Source organism: Lactuca serriola, chromosome 4 (genome assembly GCF_051521515.1).
Source record: "Lactuca serriola cultivar US96UC23 chromosome 4, Lser_US96UC23_V15, whole genome shotgun sequence".
Taxonomy (NCBI): Eukaryota; Viridiplantae; Streptophyta; class Magnoliopsida; order Asterales; family Asteraceae; genus Lactuca; species Lactuca serriola.
Window position 1 is genome coordinate 46,705,298 of NC_136411.1, and position 24,671 is coordinate 46,729,968.

The 24,671-nt window shown below is 36.3% G+C and overlaps 1 protein-coding gene across 1 annotated transcript; it reads left to right on the top strand.

The window, feature by feature from the left end:
- Positions 1 to 16,996: 16,996 nt before the first annotated feature.
- Positions 16,997 to 22,872, top strand: EMB2765 (P-loop containing nucleoside triphosphate hydrolases superfamily protein). Its single transcript, XM_079038688.1, has 10 exons — positions 16,997 to 17,667; positions 17,814 to 17,903; positions 17,978 to 18,040; positions 18,120 to 18,206; positions 18,295 to 18,593; positions 18,688 to 20,353; positions 20,429 to 20,614; positions 20,712 to 21,866; positions 21,963 to 22,313; positions 22,399 to 22,872. The coding sequence occupies exons 1-10, from the start codon at positions 17,227 to 17,229 to the stop codon at positions 22,690 to 22,692; spliced, it is 4,632 nt and encodes a 1,543-aa protein (XP_078894814.1). The 5' UTR covers positions 16,997 to 17,226; the 3' UTR covers positions 22,693 to 22,872.
- The last annotated feature ends 1,799 nt before the right edge of the window (positions 22,873 to 24,671 follow it).

Genomic DNA, 24,671 nt, shown 5'->3' on the forward strand with positions numbered 1-24,671 from the left:
ACCATCATAAAAATTGGGTCAAGCATAGATCAAGGAAAAACACAAAAATGTCGGGATTTTAGTTATTATTGTTACGTATATAAAGTCTAAGTGATCATTGTTCACACATACACTCTGATTGCCACATTCTCTCTAATTCTCTCGACACTTGAACACATTTACATCATTTCTAAGATTAATCGACACTTGTAATTTTATTTCAATTTGATATAAGTTCTATAGCAGGTGATTTCATCACTTCTTGAGGTTTTATGTCGGAGATCCAAAATAATTAAAGGGTTTTCTCGTAATTTGTTGTGTTATTGCATTTACTTTGATTTACTTATCAAATTATTCCATTATCTATTTTATTGTTAATTTCTTTTAATTATCGAAATTATCAAGGTACTCTATGGTATCTTGGTATCTTTTTTAATGTCTTAAGTTTTATTACATAAATTCACTTGTTGAATCACTTTAACACTATTTTTGTCCTAAATACACTTAATTTCATTATGAAGTAACAAACTTTTATTAAACTGTTATCTAAACTTAATCATTTCCTACCCGGGATCTTGGGCACAACCAAGATCTTCGACACGTTTCAAGATCTTAAGCACTTTGTTTTCACTTACCTTATTTTAAAAATAACACAACACTTACTAATTTGGTTACGAAATTAGTTTGTTAATTTTCGATCAAAACACCTAGGATCTTGGATTGATGATTTATAGGGTCAATTGTAAAGTAGAATTTTTAACTTGTTAATTTTATCTTGAATATGTACTAACATCTCAAGCAAGCATAAGATGTTGGATTTAGTCAATATCGTGTACTATCATCGTGTCTCTTGTATTATATTGTACATGAATTAAGAGCTTGACTCGAAAGGAATGGACTAGGTCAAATCACATGTGGTCAATGTCTCATGAACGTTGAAGACCACCGTAAAAGTTGGGTTAGGCATGGATCAAGGAAGATCCCAAAAATGTAACACCTAGTTTGAGTAATGTTCTTCGAGACATCGGGCCGGAATTTGATCAGGTGAAGGTCTTGAGATTCAAAGGAATAGAGTTTAAACCTTTTCGGATGTTGATAATCTTGGATTAAGTGATTAAAGCCCTCAATTTGTGCCTTGAAGCAAAAGGGTAAAACTGGAAAGGTGATATATCGGGCTTCTTGCATAAATTAAGGATTTTAGTTCGATACTATTTAGTCAAAAAACCTAAATAGAATTGTGCAACTCGTCAATACCTTTTGTACATATAAAGAACACCGAAAACGGAGTTGAAACGAAAAAAAAAATTATGGTTGTTTAAAGTTGAATTGGAAATTGGGAATTTTCCCTACGCAAAGCACAGGAAAGCCCCTATGTTGGGTGTATGTGTTGAATTCTTGACGCAAGTTTAATGACCTAGGTTGGGCGCAGGTTATGTTGCATTAGGCGTAGCCGTTGCAGACAAAAACCCTAACCCTAAGGTTTTAAGCTGTATTTAAGGGCTCTAACTTCTTGGGATCATTCCCATGACGAACCTGCATCACCTCATATCGTTCCTTTGAAACCCTAGCCACCATTCGTGAGTTCTAAAGCTTTTAGAGAGCTTTGTGTGCTCTTTGAAGTTAATAACTGGGTCATGAATCAACCTAACATTCCAAACTAGAGTAAAAGACCTTTTTACCCTTCCCTATGCTTTGCCCAAGACCCAAGCCCAAACCAATAATCCAAAAGGCCCCAACTTCCGTATACACACCCAAGGCCCAATTATGGCCCAATTTTCCAAATTGGGCCCCCAAAACCCCTTTATGGGCCTAACATCCAAAGAAGCCCAAAATATACTAGCCATAAGCCCAAAAAGAATCTAATGGCCCAACAGGGCCCAAACTATGAAAACCCAACAATGGCACAAACCTCAAAAGCCCAAAACGCCCTTCTGGGGAGTACGCCCAGTGTACTAAAGACGTACGCCCCGCGTACTAGACCATAAAGCACAACGTACAACAACCTTATTCACAGACCTCATATTATGCTAAGCGTACTTCCTCGTACGTTCATCGTACTAGTCAGGAGTCCAAAAACCTTTACTTTGCTCTTAATGGGTTAAGTCAAGATGTCCAACACCTAGATCTGGTCCCTAACCAAGGTCTTAACCAGTAAAGTTTCCAACTTTACTCATAAACACAACTTAATGGGACTCAACACTTAAAGAAGAGACTAAATAAGAGCTTAATGCATGCATGGACCAAACCTTTCATAAAGTTTCCATTTTATGAACATGGGACCTTCGTGGAATTTAGATCAAACATCCACTACTCTGGAGTAGATCAAAAGCTTACATTTTCATCAAAAAACTTAAACACAAAGATCATCAAGGTCAAAATCTTTTTACCTTTGGAAGCTTGCAAATGGAAAGATACTCCTGGATCTAGAAGCTCAAACCACAGCGCCATATGATTCTCTTATTCTTCTCCTTCTCAAGACACCCATCAAGCACATACCAAGCTCAAGAATCACTCAAATAAGGCTAAGGGTCGATTTATAGGGTTTAGAGGGATGGAGACTGAAGATATTAGGGTTAGGTTATGAGATAAGGAGCTTAAATATGGTCTAAAACTCTAAAATAAGGTTTGCATGAATTTGGAGTACGCGAGAGCATACTCCTCTCAAGTTTTGATCCTTCGCCTTCGTACGCCTAGCGTACACCGAGGAATGCCTAACGTACATAACTTCGCATCAGTACGCCCCGCATACTCCCTATGTATGCCCCGTGTACTAAGGTTTTTGCCTTAAACCTTGCAATCTTCCGAAGGCCATAAATCCATCTTTATAAACCCGATTCTGACGATCCTTATATCGACGAAGAGGTTACGAGATGCTATACACTTCTATCAACTCGTACTTGCTTTAAGAATTCCTTAACAAAAATCCAATTTCCATAAAGGCCCGACCTGACATTTTGCTAAAATGCCCCTTTAGTTCCAAAACACAAGCCGAACACCCTGATCATCCAAATTACATCACCCACCTCCAAAAGAACCCAAATCTCAATTATTCTAGGGTCCTAAGCTTGCTAATACCCAATCCTTTATCACCAACCCAAAATGGGAAACGATTCGAAACAAGGCGTTACAACTCTCCTCTACTCAAATTCGATTTCGTCCTCGGAATTAGTCCTTGCCATTCCCAACACGCCAAACAACCTGAGCCACACGACCACAATCCCGAGTATACTGCTGCCTTCCTAAGGAAACCGAAACCTGTTGAATTAGGTGTCTAAGCCCATAACTATAATTGGTATGTACTTGACCCGAGGGTAGCATGGTCCATTTGGGTTGCATATCATCAGGACAATTTGTTAGGATGGACTTTTGAGAAGAGGATATTTATGGTTTATTAATATATTATAAGTTCTAATATATTAATATGAAATCATATGATTTAATTAGTATTGATCAAGAATTAGTTTGGAATTAATTTAGTGATCAAAAGAGACTAATTAAATCAATGGGGACTAATTGTGTAAATTAGTTATATTTATATGTTGGGCTTATGATCCATGTTGGACTAAGTTTATGTATGGATACATAAAGAGTTAGGCCACATAAACCATGGATCATAAACCCATGGGTATGGGTTAGGGTTAACACGTAACCTTTGGAATCCCACATATAAATATGTTACTCCATAGCCAAAATCATGACATATGTATTCTTGGAGAGTACGAACGATTTTGGTGGCTAGGATTCTCTCTCAAATGTCATCCTTTGTCCTAGATGTGTTGTGATTCCATTTGATGCATTCATACTAGTGGTGCTAAGTTCTTAAAGGCCAAATACAGCAAGTTCTACAAGCTACATAAAGCGGTAAACTCATAACTAGTATTTTATATTGTTTATGCCAATTGCATGCTAGTTGTAAGCTTAATGATTTGGAACTAATATTCATGTATAATTAGAGAAAACATATATCCAAAGCATTTAGGGTTGTATGTGCACCATAGGATGTTGTAGTATACGAAAACCCAACGGTGGTATCAGAGTCATGAGTTGTTTTCTATTATACTTGATGTTATTATTGGTTTTCAAGTGAAAAAAAACGTTTTTTTTGTGCTGTCTGGACAGTAGACTCGCCGAGTCCACTGGGGAACTCGTCGAGTTCACCTTATAATTCAACCAACTTGTCGGGTCAGTTCATGCACTCGACGAGTTGGTGCCCCTGACATGACAACAGATTTCCGAGTTTTTTGTCCTGTTTTGGATTAGGTTCATTACCACAAAATGTTTTGGTTCATAAAATTTGATTTTAATGTTATGGTAATGATTATCCTCGTCCAAAAACAAGATAATTGTCAAAGTTTCAAGATTTGTATTAGTTTATATGATTAGCTAATTTCTTGAAAATTATTGATGTGAATTATCTTTACTTATGAGTTTAATCTAGATCATAGAAAATTATTTGATTATTGTGTTAATTAGAATATTTGATCTTAATGGTTTTTTATGAACTCCATAACTTGTCCTCAAGTTATGGAAAATGAAAAGTTTTTTCTTTTAAAAGAGTCATTAAAACTCATAGGTTATGAAAAATGGAAGAGTCTCATTTTTAATGGTGTTAATGTATTCCATAACTTGTCCTCAAGTTATTGAACTTTAAAAGTTTTCAATAAAAACATTATTAATCTCATAAGTTATGGAATCCAAAAGTTTTTGAAAAGTTCAAAACTTGCCCTCAAGTTTTTGAATTTGTAAATGTAAAAGTCTATATTTTGAAACATTTAATTCCAAACCCTAAAATTTTAAAGTTTAAAATTCTACCCTTATACTATTATAATATTATAGGTTTAATCTTTATATATGTGTATAAGAACAAAGTCATTCTTACTGTTAGTAGGCCTCATTCACGAAGTCGGTCTGTAAGGGGGTATAAGGTTACTGCCTATAAAATGGCAGTTTAATGGGTGACCACTCTCACCCACCGCTTCCTTAACTGGTGGAGGGTCGTTAGCCGAACGAGTAGGATATGACACTAATTCTACCTTCAATTAAAGTATAATGATAAATATAAAGTAACTAAACTTTTATTAAATCCTCAATCTTAGTTACTTTAGGAAAAATGTGAATATGGTGCTAACCCATGAAATTGCACTTTGCACCTTGTTAAGTCGATAATGGAGCGTGTGTGGTTAACCGACACACTAATCTGGGACTGACAGTGCACGGAAAAGGGTATCTTGGTGTTAATCATAGATCAATGGAGCATGTGTGGTTAACCCATGAATATAGTATGTTGAATATGTTTGGTTATTTTGCTATAAAAGTGTTTTATACGAAAAATGTGTTATGATAAGCTACGATTCATGTTTATTTTGAGAAAATAACATATAAAACTCTTACACTTTAGAATCACCAACAAAAAAATACATAATATTACTTTCTTGGTAAAAATAGTTATAAAAAGTGCACCATATGATTTTTGGCAAAAAGAAAAGATTTTAAATGTTGTCATCACTTTCATAAAATGACTAAAACTAGTTAGTTGTCATCATTTATTACAAAAATTGTTTTGTTTGCTTCATTGGTTATATCTAGTGCCTTAGATGTAAGAAAACTACTTGCTTCAAATACACATAACATCTTTTAAGCATAAATACGATAATGTATGAAACGAACAGCAACGATACGACAAATACACGAAAAATAATTATATAAAAATATAATTATTACATACTATAATTATCATGGACATTTTGATAATTACGAATGCAAAGGAGATTTCATAATATTTACAAACAATGAAAAAGATCATGTTGAACGGTTATATGAGACATTTTCTTCATAGTATTAAACAAGTATCGTAGTGAGTCCTCGATTGTAACCAAATCTTAAATGAGCGGGATAGTTGTGTATAGATCTATATGAGATTGACAATCCCCACCTATAGTTGTTCGCTAGAGCTACGATCGACGGGTCTGGGTGACAAATGTCTTAACATATCACGACGTTTGAAGAATGTCGGGCAGGCGCACGCCATAGTCGATAGCAGGGTTATAATCACTTACAAATAACTACAACAAATATTTATTGTTTTCATAATACCCTCTTTAGTCTTACATAATTATGAAACTTCATTTTTATACTCAATATAAGTAAGTATTTACTATTGCATTATGGTTTTATGGTTTTAAAATCACATCTATATTTAAGAAAACATTGTTTTTCTTGATACGAACACTACTAAATTTACAAAGGAAATACACTATTTTCTCACTACAAAATCTTATGAACTCACCAACATAATTTTGACACTTTCAAAACCACTTGTATTCTCAGGTAATCATTAGTTAGAAGAGACTAAGCTTTTGGTAAGTGACGCGAAGACGCCACGCTTGTTTATTTTGTTTTCATACAGTAATTAGATTTGAAACAATTAACATTTGGAACATGTAACTTATCTAATTATAATGTATGATGGTTGTTTATGTACTTGTGTTTCAACGTATTTAATTATCGTGATCCTATGCTCTCGTTCAACCCTCAAACGATTCCGCCATCCGGTATGGGGGTGCGACATATAGTGAAAAAACCCACCTGAGCTAAACAACAGAAGCTCAACAATCAACGATTAAAGGTCAAAATGTCAATAGTCAACATTTGGTCAACTAGGCGTGCAACGGTCAATACATGTATGCTCATGTATGTTTTTCTATATTTTCCCTACATTTTAATAAATTACATGTTACGTGTGATAAAAAATGTTGTTCCTCGTGATAATAACAAGATTTTCAAATATTTCAGATCTGAAACAAATATATGTTATATATGAAGAGATAGATCCTTTATGTTTGTATCGAAATAATAGATTCTATTTTGCAAAAATAAAAAAAAAACATTGACCGTATTGGTAGCAAATGCACGTATGATCCATTCTTCTTTAAGTTTAAGTTATTTATTATAATCATGCTTTTGGTTTTTGATGCCTTTATATAATTTGATAAAACCAAATGTAATCAAGATAAGTAAGGATGTGAGTGGAGACATAAATGTGTATTGATTGATATATGTGGTATTATATTATTACTTTATTATATATATATATATATATATATATATTTCCAATACTCTTGTTCATGTTTATTGTAACATCATGTTTTGAGAAGTTCTTATTTCAGGATTTTGGACAATAAATGGATCAAGTAAACGCCTTGGGATTCAAGGGAATATGGGTTATACCCTATTGGATGTTGATAATATTGGTTATGTGATCCAATCCCTTGGTTTGTGCTTTGGAGTCAAAGGGTAAAATGGGAAAAGTGTTATTTCAGACTTCTTTCGTAAATTAAGGATTTTAGTTTGGTATGTTTTAATTCAAAACTAATTAGATAAAACTGTGAGGCTCTTTAATACCTTTATGTGCATATAAAGAACGTTGAAACGGATATGTTATGGTTTTTTGAAGTTGAAGTGGAAATAATGGGGTTTTGTCATACTTAGGGCGTATGAGAGTTACACAAAGCGTCACTGCTACACAGGGCATAACAAAGATTATACAGGGCACAACTTGCTAAGTGTGGATCGTGTTCTTGATGGGCTATGCATGGCGTAACTTAGATTACGCAGAGCATAATCACGACAGATCAAAACCCTAATATTTGGTTTTTAGCCCTATTTAAGGGCTCTAACTTATGGGAAATCCTCTCATGACCATCCTCCATCACTTAAGATCATTCCTTGAGAAACCCTAGCCTACTCTCACTTTTTTTGAGCCTTGACATCATTTTATGAGGTTATATCTCCATTGGAAGGTGAAATTTTTGAACAAGGTGGTGGCAAATTGTATAGAAGAAGGGTTCAAGTATGGATCCAACAAGGTTACTTCATTCCTGGACAATTATGAGTAAAAAGCTTCAAACTTGCTCATTGGTTTCATAGATCTAGTTATTTGTCATGTTTGCCACTTTTGGTCCCTTGAGCTTGTGTGTTGAGAGTTGTAAGAACTCTAGCACCTTTGAGCTATATGGAACACTCTTGGGACTTATTGGAGTTGGAAAGTTATGCTTTGGTGCGTGTTCATTACGTCATGCAAGTTTTGTTAGCATTTTTGGTCATTTTAGTGCATAAAGTTTAGATCCTGAAAGTTTGTGACCATGTTATGGATAAAGTTGGAAACTTTATCTATCTAAACATCATATTGATTCAACTTGAAGGTTGGAGACTCATACTTAATGAATTAAGATGAGAAAGATGCATTTTTGGTCCTTTTGAGACTTAAAGACTAGATCTTGGTTGTTTGGTCTATCATAATGGATAAAGTTTGAAACTTTATCCATTATGGAGCTATTAGAACCAGATCTGAGCTTTGAGTGAAATGTCTTAACGTATTAAGTGCTTAAAATAAAGTTTGGCAAGGGACATCGTACGCGGGGCGTAATCTGGGCTACACCCAGCGTAACCTGATTCTTGCCCGTTTTTTGGATAAGACTCTACGCCTTGTGTTGAGTAAAATGTACGCCACACGTAAGTCAACGAAAGGTTGACTGTTGACTTTTAGTCAACTGTGAGGGGTTAAGGATATAGAACGACAGGATGTTCTTTTGCCCAAATGAGGATTTATATTGGTATTTGGAATTTTTAAGTTGGAGTATTTACTTTAATTACTAATTAGAGCTTGGTTTTGGATAGTTTTAGTGAGAGAGACTTTAGCACCGTCAACTTGTGTGCGAGATCTCTTCATTTACCGATCGAGGTGAGTATTCTCATTGTACTCGTGGTTCAAAGGCACCAATGTCAGCCCACTAGATTATGTTGTGTATAATGCTAATTGTCATTGTGACCTTTGTATGTATGTGTGGGTTGAAATATACCCAGTGCTAGGCCCATTGATATATATTGGGTTGAAATATACCCCATGGTTGGTCCTATTGATGTGTATTGGGTTGAAATTGTTGGTTTAGGTGTCTAAGCCAATAACTAAATTGGTATATACTTGAATTATTAACAAAGTCCTTTTGGGTTGCCCTCAAACCTGGTAATTGAATAGGATTACTGTAACATCCCGAATTTCAGAAGTATGACTTAAGGGTTTAAAGTGTAATTTCGAAGAAGGGACTTGACAAGTAAGTATGCTTACTCACTGAGTCGGAGCGGGTTTGGGTCGCGAATTAAGTGACCAACTCGCCGAGTCCGAAGCTGGGCTCGACGAGTTGGTGCTGGAAGGAAAAAATTCCTAATCTTAGGGTTTGCACCCTATTTAAAGGACTTTATGTCCTTCTCCCAACATCCTATTCCCCATAGAGTTCTAGATAACCCTAATTTCGTGTGAGACTTCATTGTTGAGGAAATTGGAGCTTAGAAGAGGAATTTGGTGTAAGGTGTAACATCCCAAAAACAGGTATACCTTATGAACCTTCATCTTTGAGCAGTTAGCACATTTGGCCCTTGTTAAGGAAATGCATGTTTGGCGAGTATGCGGGGCGTACTGGGGTGTACGCTCAGCGTACTCGTCCGCGTCTTGAGCGGGAAGGGTCGCCAGGTACGCGGGGCGTACCCAGCCCAGAAGAGAAACCCTAATATGTTGAGCCTCCCTATTTAAGCAACCTTAAGGCCCTTTTGTTGGCCACCTTTTCCAGAGCTTTGCCATTTCAAAACCCTAAATCTCGTTCATATAGCAAGGGAGTGTTTAGGAGGGCTTTGTATTGTGTTCTTGGACATTTGGAGCAAAGTGATAGCCTTGGAAGAGGAAGGGTTGGAGCTCAAGCTTTTGGATCCGAGTTTAGCAGTGAAAGAAGCTTCATTTCGAGGTAAAAAGCTTCAAGCTTTGCATCTTTTCTGTTCATGCTTTGTAGAGAGAAGTTTTAGGGTTTTTGGTCCCCAAGTTCATAGCTTTTTGAGTAGTTGAGCTCATAGAAGCCGAGATTTGTCCCATACTAACTCATTTAGTGTTGTTATGTGATAAAAATCCAGTCTTGGTTGTTAAAGGTTGTTCATGCATGAGATATGGACCTTTTAAGGTTGGAAATTGAGTGTTTTGAGTGTTGGAGACTTCCAAAACCATGCAAAGGCTTAAAGTCACCAACTTTATGGATTAAGTCATATTAGAGAAGTCGGATCTGGATTTTGGACGTAAGTCTTAACCGATTAAGACATGAATGAAAAGGAGGAGAAAGATGGGAGTTACGTTGTGCATAATCCCAGTACGCGCGACGTAAGGGGCCGCGTACCCTGATTCTGTGAAGCCTCCGGGTACGCTCAGCGTACAGATCTGGCATGCGCCGCGTACCTCAGAAGGTTGACTTTTAGGGTTTGGTCAACTTTTGGGTATTTAAGCCATGAGAGGGGTAAAATGGTCTTTTACCCTTCTGATAATTATAAGAAAGGAAAGAGTCTATCCTTGGGGAAATGTATTAATGAGAAGTGTTTGCTATGATTAGGCGGAGGCTAGATCTTATCTCACAGAGTCCGAGATTTACTCGAGGTGAGTCTTCTCACTATACTGTACCCAGAAAGGTACCTATGTGTGACCGGAAGGTCTTGTATGCTATGAGATGCATGTATTGTATGCTATACGTTGCATGTTCTGTTTGCGTTATGTATGTGATATGTATGCTATGTATGATATGGGCCGGAAGGCATTATGACATGGACCGGAAGGTCAGGGAGTCATGGACCGGAAGGTCGGTATGGGTAGGACCGGAAGGTCTACCGAGACTGGGACGGAAGTCCCCTGAGACACATGGACTGGAAGGTCATGTAGAGTATGGCCTGGAAAGGCGTATATGTGTAAGTGGTATATGGGGAACTCATTAAGCTTCTTGCTTACAGTGTTTATGTGTAATGTGTTTCAGGTACTAATGAGGACCATGGGAAGGCGTTGGCGTGACTCGTACACACACGGACGGATTTGGATATGTTTTGATCTTGGGATTTGATATTTTTTGTAAAATAACCATGTTACATTGGATTTTATGGTTCTGTATTGAATGAAATTACGTTCTAAAAATGAAAAAATTGTTTTGAAAATTTACGTCGTTACATAAGGAGCTTGAGGAATTAGAGGCTAGCATCAAGGGGCTTGTGTATATCTGGGATCTACATCAGTTTGGGCACATTTCAGAGGTAAGAAGCCATAATCTTGAGCTATTTCCGTTTTGGTTCATCCTTGGTGGTTGATTTGGAGTTCCTTAGCTTGTTTGAGATCTATTTCGGGTTTGGAGTTTGGATATGAGGTTGCTACTCCAGATCTAGGCTTGTGATGGTCCAAAATGTCATAAAGCTTTTGTTTAAAAGTTGCTGGTGAATCCCCCTAGTCTTTAACCCTAGCCCTAGTGTGTTTTGGGCCTATATCTCCTTGGTTTCACGTAAAGTTTGCAACTTTATGTGAGGGTTAGATTGTAGAAGAGTGGATCTATGGATTGGAGCCCCGACATGGCTCGAAAAGCCTCTGAATGGATTGAGAACTAGAGAGACTCGGCGAGTCAAATAAGTGTACTCGACGAGTTGAATGAACATGTGCATGGACTCGACGAGTTGGAAGAACATCTCGGTGAGTCTGCTGAAGATTGCCTTGGACTCGGCGAGTTAGGTCACAGAACCCCAACCTCTTTTGGTTAAAGCCTTGGATTAAGTGAGTCGGTTGGCGACTCAGTGAGTTGGACAGGATGGGACTCATATATCGTTGGACTCGGCGAGTCTTGGGGCGACTTGGCGAGTTAAGATGTGCTATGAGAGTTTTCTGGGTATGGGAACTCGGCGCGTTGACGGGTTGACTCGGCGAGTAGAGTCAACTAGGAAGGTTGACTTTGACCGAGGACTTTGACTTTGACCAATACTTGACCAGTTTGACTTCCAAGGGTACATTGGTAATATTGGTATTTATGGAATTGGTTCTTTGGTAGTGTTCTGTGGAGAAGATCGTGTCGATGGTTGGAGCAACTTGGTCTTATATTTTCAGTCGGCAATTGCAGGTGAGTTATCCTCACTATATCAATAGGGTCTAAGGCACCAATGTCGGCCCTTTTAGTTGTTATCATGGTTACACTATGTTACATGTGGTTATGATATATTAGATCGGTATCCGGATAGACAGTATGTTGTCATGCTCTTATGATCCGTTAGGATTGGTATGTTAGTGACCTGGTTAGGTCGGTGTTTTGGTTATGAGAGATTACTATGATCGATGATTAGTGAGATAGTTATATCTAATATCTGTACATGTACTGTTTGATGTGCTTATTGATCTGTTAGATCGACATCCTGGTAATTAGGACAGTATTATGTTAGTGACCTGGTTTAGGTCGGTATCCTGGTATATAGGATGATGCTATGTTAGTGACTGGTTAGGTCGGTATCCTGGTTAGGATGTTGCTATGCTTTATGATATGCTAGATCGATTTGTTTGTCTATGGACTATTATGTGATTACTTGTTATATGTGCACATGTTTATTTGCTTGATGTTTGGGTTGAGGCGGTCCTGCTTTGTGCTGAAGGCCAACATACCCTACGAGCGGTCCGGATAGATTGTAGGCCTGTATGGCGGTCCAGTCATACCGAAGGCGCGTGATAGATCCAGATAGACTGAGGGCCCGGTGCGGGCGGTTTAGTTATACTGTAGACTCAGAGCGTGGACCATGTAGACTGAAGGCCTGTTGAGGGTGGACCAGTCACACTGCAGACTTGAGAGACATGGTTGTTCTGTATTTATGATATGATATGATATGATTATCGTTGTATGTGGTTGGTATTTTGGGGGTAACTCACTAAGCTTTCGGGCTTACAGTTCAATGTTTTGTTTCAGGCACTTCGGGAGATCGTGCCAAGGAGAAGGCGTGATCGTACCACTCCTCATGTTTTATGATTTATGTGATATGAATTAAAATGTTTTAATTTGGCTCGAATTTTATGGGTGTTACAATTACTTTTAAAGAGAGATTGATTTTTTGATTTATTATATGATTAATAAACAACAATAAATGTTTTGTTAATATATTATAAGAATAATATATTAATTAGAACTAGTATTATTTAATTAAGAATTAATCAAAAATTATTTAAAACTAAATTTGGGATTAATTGGATTAATTAATAGTGCAATGATCTAAGTTGTAATTATTCAATAGTTGAGCAGAAAGCCTTTCAAAACCTTCCTAGTGATGGACGGTTTTAAGGAGTCATATAAGGCTTATAGAGCATGCCTTGGAGACAATTAAGAAAACAAATAATTAGATGATTTAAGATATTGCTATTTTAATTAAGTAAGGGTTATCTAAGGTTTCTTTGTCAGCTATAAAAAGGGCCTTCCACCCTCTAAATTTCGGCCAACCTACAAGCTAAGAAGCCAGTCGAAATTTTGTCTCTTCCTGCTTCTCTTTTCAAATTTCCTAGTCGTTAGGGTTTGGGTGTGAACCATCAGAGGCGTAAGATTTTTGGTGCTACCTTCCAAGAGCTTTTCAAGAAGGATTGTTTGATTGTTTACTACAACAATCAAAAGGTATGTAATCTTCTGTGAATTTCGAAATTACCTAGGGTTGTAGGTTTCTTGTTGTTTAATAGAATGTTACTTCAATAGTGTTATGACTAAATCTAATAGGTTGTGTGTATCCTTAAGTGTATAAGGATTTATCCACATTATTGCATGTAAAACCCATCATAAATATACCCCAGGGCTGGGCCCATTGATATGTATTATGTTGAAACATACCATAGGGCTAGGTCTACTGATTTGCATGATATGTGGTATTTTAGAAAGCTCAGTAAGCTTTGTGCTTACGGTTTATGTTTAAAATGTTTTAGGTACTTCTGTTTCAAAATGAAGGGCCCGGTTTGATCGCACTGCATCCCCTGTAGATTTATTTCGCACTAAATGTTTACGAATTACTCTGGTGTTTTTTGAATACTCCGACTCTGATCGTCTTTTGAACAATAAGTGAATCATTTTGAGTTATTTAAAATGATTTTTTACTCGGTATTTTTATGATGCTACATCTATGTTGACACTAATGATATTTATTTTTCTTTGGGAATTTTATTTCAACTAGATTTTCAGGTAATTAGGAAGATTAGTGAGGGGACGACCTCTCATGTTCCATATAGATATTCAAAACTGATTTGCATGGCCTATTACGATCATCATTGAGTTCCTTTTGAAATGCATAGAGTTTTAATTTTTTTTATGGTGTAATCCTCAAATGCAATATATATTCTTTAATAATTTTTATTTGTTGCAACAGATAACCATGCGACAAATAAAATATATGCTTTTGGATGATGAGTAAAAGGTATCGTGTTGGTTTACAAAATGTCTAGCTTTATGAAAAAACAATAGTACTTTTACCATTGTTTTGAAAATCCCACTGTTTATTATTAAGGCGTCGTGTGTTGAAAGACTTCATGTTTTTTTTTTGTTATATTGTCTTTTGATATCTTTTATGTTTATAAATTAGGTGTTTTTTCTAGGTTTTACTTGTTTCTTATTATTCTTTTTGTTATTTTTTATTAACACGTGTGAATGATGCATGTGGTGTTGACATGTGGGCAAGTGGGTGTTGGGATGGGTAGGACTGGAAAAGATGTACAACAGGTTACTGCGAATGCCTTTCGCAGCTTCACTGGTGAGAATTTAACCACACATGATTTACTTGCTATTTGAAGTTATCAATTTGATTTCATCCAAGTTCTTTTTTCATTTAGCAAGGGATATAAATAATCAGTATTTAAGTTGACCAGTCAAATAGATAATCGGATACCAAATAAGTTGCATCATGTAAAATCAGACGAAAATTGCTATAATTTGGTAGATTATACAAAAGTACAATGTTGTAATATAAAAAAAATTAAAAGTAGAATATATAAAAGTAATTTTACATTTCTTGCATTTGGGACTATACAAAATTCACATATAGCAATACACTTTTATTTATTTATGTATTAGGGCATCCACAATGCATTCAATGATGAGTTTAATGAGAGAGTCGAATAAGGTGACAAATCTATGGGTCATTCGATGTATGGAACTCTACCATTATGAAATGCCACATTAGCATCCATGGATTTGGAGTTCAATGACCATTGAACTCTTCAATGGAAAAAAGAAAGTTTTTAATTCTTAAATATTTACTATAAATTACATTTTATAACATTCTACTAAACTTTGTAGAGTTCAATGCATTGTACGAAAAAAAATGATAGGGTTGTATGGATTGTATAAAGATGATGTGACAATTCATTAAACTTTATTAAGTTCAATGCATCATGTATGCCTTATAGTCATTGTATTTTTCATTTCTTTATATTAATATTACATTTTTTTGTTACTAAATCAGTATGATTTAACAAAATCTATCTAATTACACCACACATTGTATATTGAAAGTTAGTTTGACCAATAATCCAAGGCTTTTTTGTCATTGCACTAAGTCAATGATTTAACAAATTTATCCAATCAGAGTATGTCATATACAAAGTGATAAAATGATCACAATTTTCAATAGTGACAACAAAGCAAAGTAGACTACTATTTTTATGTTGGGTTTTTCCCGCATCATGTTAAAACCCTCAAAAGTCAAATGAGATTTATGATAAAAAAGGAATTATATATTTCAAGTATTTACTTGGTATGCTTTTCGCTTTAGATTTGGATCGGTTCATCTATTTGGTTTTTAAGCTTTGGATCAGTTGGTCAGGTGAAACTTTACTGGATTGTTATGATCCCATCGTACGAGGCTAAGGCTATTAAATGAGTTTGTGAATGTGGGGAATTTGGACTTACTAGGATTCACACTATACATACACACACACACACACACACATATATATATATATATATATATATATATATATATATATATATATATATATATAGAGAGAGAGAGAGAGAGAGAGAGAGGATAAAAGCATTCAATTTGGATTTAATGATTTAGATATAATGTTGTAATAGAACATATTTGTTGAGACTTATATTATGTATTGCATTCTAAAATATATTACACATATTAGACATATGCTCTATTTGACATTTATAATTGTTATGTTTTTATAGACATTTATGATTATTAATCGTCAATTAAATTTTGCACATGCTTTGCCATATCTGGACTTCGTATATTTCTTTTGCTTCTTATGAGGAACAATGGTCATTTAAAATTTGTAGCATTTTGTTTCATTATATTTTTTTCTATCATTGTTTTATTTTATTATATTTTTATTAAATATGAACTTTGTTAATGATCACATTTTGTTTTGTTCTTGCCAAAAACACTTGTTATTTAGAAAGAACAAAATGTGCCCGACCCATAATTTTGTATATGCTAGAGCTTGCCAGGTACATAAATAACAAAGGGATGAATCGCAAGTTAATTGGTAAGTAATTATTGTATACTTGAAGATTTCCCAATTGTTTTTATGGTAAATAAGTATTACAAACCATTCAGATCAGATCAAATATGAGGTTACTCTTACTTACATTTTGATTATGTCTTAAACTCATGCATATGAGGTTACTTTTATTTACAATTTAATTATGTCTTAAACTCGCGCGGTTTAAAACCCCTGTTATACAAAATAAACGAAAATATTTACTTTTTAACACATAATTATAAAAATAATCGAAACATACCCAAAAAAAACTGAATCTCTTCATTGCTAGAAGAAGACATTGTTTGAGTTTGATGTTGTCCGAAATGAAGTATGTAATGAAAGTGGGTTCGAAATGTTATTTATAAGGGACCACGTTATTATGTCGGATCATTATATCCGTTTACCCATTTCAAAATACAGATCCGAAATGAGCATTAATTCTATTGATATTATTATTATTTTTTTTTTCAAAAACCGTTAAAAAATGGTTAGATTACGCTATGTCTTTTTAAATATTATCTAAACTTATTTTTATTAGCATAAAGCTAAAAAACATTTTTAGTAAAACAAAATATAGGTAAAAAGACTTGGATTAAAATTCTAACCATTTAGGAAATGTTACGTCCTTGGTCCCTTGCTATGACTTTTCCGCTATTTACCCAAATTACCCAAATCCGAACACCCTTGGATTCGAGCCTTCACGACCGCCTTCTCAACGACACACTGTACTGCTTCTATCAGAGGCGAGTAGGGTTTCACGTAATTTCAGAAAGAACTCCATTCAAACCCATATTCAGAATCGTCCAGTTTGAAGTTCTTCCATACGCTAACATTGATTTTTGAACATTTCTACGTGGTACTGACAGCAGACCCTCACTTCGTCGATCCAGGAATTCCGAACAATGACGAAAGTCTACGGAACTGGAGTGTTCGACTTCAGGCGCCACCGCGTTGCTGAGTACCCCGTTACCGTCGGTGGTTCCGACCAAGCAGTTCCGGAAAGGCCGCCGGAATCAAAACCAGGTACCAATCTGCCCAGCTCGATAACCCTTGTTGAAATCCAGCGGGACCGGCTCACTAAGATTGCCGATGCGAACTGGTCTAAAACGGCATCAAACAACGACAAACCTCCGTTTAGTGCGGAGCTTGTAAAGGAGATTTATGAGACGGAGTTGCTGGTTAAGGAGGACAAAAGTGGTAGGATGAGGAGAACGGTGCCGTTGCAGAGGGTTATGATTCTTGAAGTAAGTCAGTACTTGGAGAATTACCTATGGCCAAATTTCGATCCCGAGACTTCATCATTTGAGCATGTCATGTCAATGATTCTCATGATTAACGAGAAGGTATCAGTAGTTCAGTACCCCTGTATACTCTTTTCTCTATAATTTTAGGGTTTGAATTCCTGTGCTAAGTAAACAAATGATGAACTAGAAGGTGAAGTCCGTGAATAGTGACTTATATAATAACTTTATCCTTTTGGGCGATGCAGTTTCGAGAAAATGTTGCTGCGTGGATATGCTTTTATGATAGGAAAGATATATTTAAGGCATTTCTTGAGAGGGTTCTCTGCTTAAAGGAGGTATGTGTCTTTGCTTTCCGGGTAGCTACTGACATAGGTTAAGATTAATGGTTGACATTATAACTTCAATGCAGGGAAAAAGCTTGAGTATTGCAGAGAAGACAAATTACCTACTTTTCATGATTAATGCCTTTCAGGTAAAAGTTGTTGTATATCTTGTTGCATATTATCTCTCAATATATAGTCAATTGATGTTTCTTGTCTTTTGTGTTACAGAGTCTGGAGGATGATATAGTAAGCAAGAAAGTCATGAGATTGGCAAGCCTTCATTGCTGGCATAGTCTATCCTTTGGTCGTTTTCAGGTAAGTCCATCATACACCTTTTTCTTTTATTTTTATGAAACTTGATTCTCATATTTACTTGTTTAATTTTCTTTTGATTTGTTTTAAGATGGAGCTTTGTCTTGATAATGATCTGATAGACAAATGGAAAAGAATTGCAAAAAAAGCCAAGAAGGCAAAGAAACGAGGGGAATCTTTTGATATGTCAGTAATGCTAGAAGTGAAGTTCTTAAGGAATTTCATTGAAGAGTTTCTAGAGGTGCTTGATTCAAAGGTATTTTATCACGACGATGACAATGAAGGGTCCAAAGTTCATGGGTCTGAACAAATCAATGAAGCTTCAATCTTGTATTGTGAGAGGTTTATGGAGTTCTTGATTGATCTTTTAAGCCAACTTCCAACCAGGAGGTAACTCATCCTCACAAAGTTAAATACATTATCTGCTATTTACTTTTTTCATCTTCATGTTTTGTTATTTATCTTGATGAATGATTGTCCACAGATACTTTAAGGCTCTTGTTGCTGATGTGGCGGTGGTTGCGAAATGTCATTTGAGTGTTCTTTATAGACATGAAAAAGGCAAGCTTTTCGCACAGCTAGTTGACTTGCTGCAGTATTATGAAGGTTTTGAAATCGATGACAACACAGGGAAACAAATGACAGATGATGATGTTCTTAAAGCCCATTATGAACGCTTTCAAGCTTTTCAGCTTCTTTCATTTAAAAAAGTACCCAAATTGAAAGAACTTGCACTTGCTAACATTGGAGCAATTGATAGGCGTGCTGATCTTTCAAAGAAATTATCTGTTCTTTCTCCTGATGAATTGCGTGACTTAGTCTGCAGTAAGCTAAAGTTGGTTTCAAAGAACGATCCATGGACTGAAAGAGTTGACTTTCTTATCGAAGTCATGGTCTCTTTTTTTGAGAAACAACAGTCTCAAAAAGAATCAATTAATGCTTTACCACTTTATCCAAATGAACAGATAATGTGGGATGAAAGTCTTGTCCCTAGTATCAACTACTCTGGTGAAGGCTGCCTTGCACTTCCTAAACTAAATTTACAATTTTTAACCCTTCATGATTACCTTTTAAGAAATTTTAATCTTTTTCGCCTCGAATCCACTTATGAAATCCGTGAGGACATTCAAGAAGCTGTTCCACATCTTCTTGCATACACCAACAATGAAGGGGACCCTGCTTTTCGTGGGTGGTCAAGAATGGCTGTTCCCATTAAAGAATTCAAAATCACTGAAGTGAAACAACCAAATATTGGTGAAGTAAAGCCCTCATCTGTAACTGCTGAGGTTACTTTTGCCATTTCAAGTTACAAAGCACAGATAAGGTCTGAATGGAATGCGTTAAAGGAACATGATGTGCTATTCTTGCTTTGTATTCGTCCTTCTTTTGAACCTTTAAGTGCTGAAGAAGCGGAAAACGCATCGGTCCCACAAAAACTAGGGTTACAATTTGTAAGAGGATGTGAGATTATTGAAATGCGTGATGAGGAAGGGAATTTAATGAATGATTTTACAGGTAGAATTAAGAGAGATGAATGGAAACCACCAAAAGGGGATTTGAGAACTGTGACTGTTGCTCTTGATACTGCTCAATATCATATGGATGTTACTGATATTGCTGAGAAAGGTGCTGAAGATGTTTATGGTAGTTTTAATATTTTGATGAGGAGGAAACCAAAAGAGAACAATTTCAAAGCAATATTGGAGAGTATTAGAGATCTCATGAATGAAACATGTATTGTTCCTAAATGGTTGCATGATATATTTTTGGGATATGGGGATCCTTCTGCAGCTCAATGGACTAATATGCCTGATCTTCTTGAAACCATTGATTTCAAAGACACGTTTCTTGATGCTGATCATGTTAGAGAATGTTTTTCAGAGTATCAGTTGATGTTTACAAATGCAGATGGCACTGAGAACTTGAATCCTGGCCCTCCATTTCGGATCAACATTCCTAGAAATCTTAAAGGAAATACTCATGCTCTTTCTGGAAATGAGAAGTCCAATTCAGATTCAGTTGATGTGAAGGATTTTGAAGAAGAAAAAGAAAAAGAAAAACTTATTGTTGAAGCTTACTTACCTCCTGACCCTGGTCCTTATCCTCAAGATCAGCCAAAACAAAACTCTGTTAGATTTACCCCTACACAGGTATTTTTTTGTGTTTATCTTTAATTTTGTTCTTTATAAGATATTTGGTGAATGACATCATTACTTTGTCTACAGGTTGGAGCAATAATCTCAGGGATACAACCAGGATTAACAATGGTGGTGGGTCCACCTGGTACTGGAAAGACTGATACTGCAGTTCAGATACTGAATGTACTTTACCACAATTGCCCTTCTCAGAGGACATTAATCATCACCCATTCAAATCAAGCTCTGAATGACCTATTTGAAAAAATAATGGAGGTATGAAATGAAAACAGTTTCCATATTTACATTCAAAGTATATATCTTTATCTCTTACATATTAATTAATTTTGATTTTTTTTTTATTTATAAATAGAGGGATGTGCCAGCTCGTTATCTTCTTCGATTAGGTCAAGGGGAGCAAGAACTTGCAACAGATCTTGATTTCAGTCGTCAAGGACGTGTGAATGCAATGCTTGTGAGACGTTTAGAGCTTCTTAGTGAAGTTGAAAGGCTTGCAAGATCTTTACAACTACCTGAAGATGTTGGTTACACCTGTGAGACAGCTGGCTACTTCTGGTTGCTCCACGTGTACTCACGTTGGGAACAGTTTCTAGCTTCTTGCAATGAAAATCAAGATAAGCCCTCGTTTGTCAAAGACAAATTTCCCTTCACTGAATTCTTTTCCAACACCCCAAATCCTGTTTTCAATGGAACATCATTTGAAGAAGACATGCGTGCTGCGAAAGGGTGTTTTCGTCATTTGAAAACCGTCTTCCAGGAGCTAGATGAATGCAGGGCGTTTGAGTTGCTGAAGTCACAAGTTGACAGAGCGAATCACCTCATGACAAAACAAGCAAAGATTGTGGCAATGACTTGTACACATGCAGCTTTAAAAAGAAAGGATTTTTTACACCTGGGATTCAAGTATGACAACTTGTTAATGGAAGAAAGCGCACAGATTCTAGAAATAGAAACTTTTATCCCGATGCTGCTTCAAAGACAAGAAGATGGGCACGCGAGACTCAAACGCTGCATTCTGATTGGTGATCATCATCAACTGCCACCTGTCGTTAAAAACATGGCTTTCCAAAAATACAGCCACATGGATCAAAGCTTATTTACACGTTTTGTGAGGTTAGGAATCCCTTACATTGAGCTGAATGCACAAGGTAGAGCAAGACCGAGTTTAGCCAAGCTTTATAACTGGAGATATAGGGATTTAGGTGATCTTCCTTATGTTAAGGAAAATCCCTTTTTCCATAAAGCAAATGCTGGATTTGGTTTTGATTATCAGTTGGTGGATGTGCCTGATTACCATGGGAAAGGTGAGAGTGCTCCTTCTCCTTGGTTCTATCAAAATGAAGGGGAGGCTGAGTATCTTGTTAGTGTTTATATTTATATGCGGTTGTTGGGGTACCCTGCAAATAAAATATCAATCTTGACAACTTATAATGGTCAGAAGCTTCTCATACGCGATGTTCTTAATAGAAGATGTGCTCCTTATGATTTCATTGGCCTTCCACACAAGGTCAGTTTAGGACATAAATTATGCTAGCTATTTTCCCTTCGATAGTGTTTGTAAGTTTTGTGTTGAAAAATATAATATAATATATATTTTTTACAGGTTGCAACGGTTGACAAGTTTCAAGGTCAACAGAATGATTTTATACTTCTGTCTCTTGTGAGGACACGATTTGTGGGGCATCTTCGTGATGTTAGAAGACTGATTGTTGCAATGTCACGTGCTCGATTGGGACTTTATGTGTTTTGTAGGAGGTCACTGTTTGAGCAGTGTTATGAACTGCAGCCCACTTTTCAGCTTTTACTCCAGAGGCCTGATTTGCTTGCACTCAATCTGCATGAGGTTGCACCTGCTACTGATCGTTCTGTTGAAGACACGGGGCCCACACATTTTGTGAGTGGGATCGATGAAATGGCTGGAATCGTTAACTTTAGAATGCATCAAGTGTATCAGGTAATAATTGCCTTTTTTGGTGTGGATTTTTTTTATGAGTTGGATAGAGTGAAGTTAATGATGATTTTTTTGGGTGGTGTTTTAGGCGAGAATGATTGGCAACCAGTTTTCAGATTATTCTGGAGAAATGGGTGGTGCAAAAACAAATGAGCATGATGATGATGATGATGATGATATGGAGACTGATATGCAGAATGTGGGAAATGGGGAACATGAAGAAGCAAAGGAGGCTGAAACACAGATGGAAGTTGATGAAGCAACACAACTTGAAACCCCTCCTGCAGATGGTGAAAGCATGCCCACTGAGAGTGGCTTGAATGCTGATGATAGTGTTAGTGTGGAAGCCACTGGGGTAGACAAAAATGAAACTCCTCTTTAGTGTTTAAAGAACAAGTTTTTTTGATCTCGTCTCCTGTATTAAAACATAGATTGATTTGCATTAGGATTAAGAGGGGCCCGCTCCGCTGTATAACAAAGAAGAAATGCATCCAGATTTGGCATCTTCATATAAACACTTGCATTTTTGTAGTTCTATAAAACTAGATTCCCATTGATTGAAGTTTTGTACAATTGGTTCTTGTAAAGCGATTATGCCAAAAAAATTATATAGTGTAATCTTTGGCTTGCTAAGAAAGAAAGATGATACTATTTTTATGCATTACACCTAAACCTTTTTTTTGGTGTTAAAGTCATGAAAGATGCATGCCTATTTACATGTTAAGTGGTGGTTGCATGCTGTCAATCATTTTTAAAAGATAACATGATGAAATGTTGACATGTGTGGTAGATTTTGGTATTTTTCTATTTGATATATGTGGTGCTGGTTGACATGGTTGTGGTTAAAGCAAAGAAGTAAACGTTGAGTGTGAGAGTGAGACTGAATGTTTCGTGCAAACTTGTTATAATGATATCATGGAATCTTCTACAGAAAAGGTGGAATACAAGATGCACACGAAAAATGTGGAATGAAAGATACACCTGAACATCGTTTATTTGTTAAGTGACTAATTTTGGAATCAATATGCTCTTTTAATTCAAGTGGATTATTACCAAAATGTTTTTGGTATGTAGCACCTTCCAAAATTATAATTATTTAAATAAACTGATGCGACATCGACCTCCGGCAAGTCTTCTGGTCTTCTGCTGCGGCGGAGATCTGGACATCACAGAGCAAAGTCGTTAGAGCCGCCCTAGGGACTGTGCCCCGGGAGCGGACTCCGACGATCAAGTTAGATCAGCTGATAGATCTGAGATTAGCTGGAAAGAACCATCTTGGTGTTGGTGCTAGTGTATGGTGGCTGACGGCGACGGGTGGCAGTTGAGTCACCCGGCTGGAGTATAGTGTGGCGGCCGAGCCATGGGGAAGGGTCCCAGGAAAAGATCCTCCTTCATGGAGGAGACACTATTCTATTTATAGGGGACAACTAGGTCAAGGGGAATTAGGTCAGGCCTTGGGCCAGCCCAATTCAGGCCCACCTAGCAAGGAGCTGGGCAAGGCCGCCCGGAGGCGCCGGGCGGGGCTGACAGGTGCGCCTCGGGCAAGGCTAACGGGCACGCACCAGGAAAGGCCGACAAGGGGGCTCCAGGCAAGGGAGCGCCAGGCCGGGCCGACAGGAGAGTCCCCAACAAGGTTGGTAAGGGAATGCCAGACCAGGATGGCGCGCTAGAGCAGTCTAGGCCATGCCAATTGACCATATATCATCAAGTTCCCCCAGTCTGATGTTATTGTTACCCGACCAATGACATCGGACTGGACTTAGTCATATAAACCGTACGTCATCATAAACATATTTAGATTTAATTATTTAAGGTGTCAAATATTGCATGTTATTGTAACAAAAATGATTATCTAAGCCCAACCTAATATGTTTTTCCCTTATTTCACAAAATATGCAACATCTTTTCAGTTTTCACAAGATGTTATTTTTTGATTATTTTGCCTATTAATTTTTTAAAATTATTAAATTATATGATACATACTAGAACAAGTTACATTTGTTATAATTTCAAATAATAAAAATACATTTATCGGTATCTCTCTTATACAATGTGGCTATGTGTTCTCAAAACTTATTATCTAGTTAATATAAATGATGCAAAGTTGCAAACTATGTTTATCGGTCCTTAAAAAAAAAAGCAAAAACAAAAAATGTACAAACTTAAGTTGACTAAGGTCATCCATATCAATGAAATGTCACTCATCTCTCAAATACATCAAATCCGTTTATATATATATATATATATATATATATATATATATATATATATATATATATATATATATACACACACACACACTCAATAATAAATAAACATAAATTTGATTATTATAATGAAAATAATATTTTTAAATATAAA

Bases quoted from the DNA above. Each gene is read 5' to 3' on its own strand.
- EMB2765 (XM_079038688.1), top strand. From the start codon at position 17,227: ATGACGAAAGTCTACGGAACTGGAGTGTTCGACTTCAGGCGCCACCGC. The intron at 18,041-18,119 runs GTAAAAGTTGTT...TTTGTGTTACAG, and splicing joins TCATGATTAATGCCTTTCAG to AGTCTGGAGGATGATATAGT. The intron at 18,594-18,687 runs GTAACTCATCCT...GATTGTCCACAG, and splicing joins AGCCAACTTCCAACCAGGAG to ATACTTTAAGGCTCTTGTTG.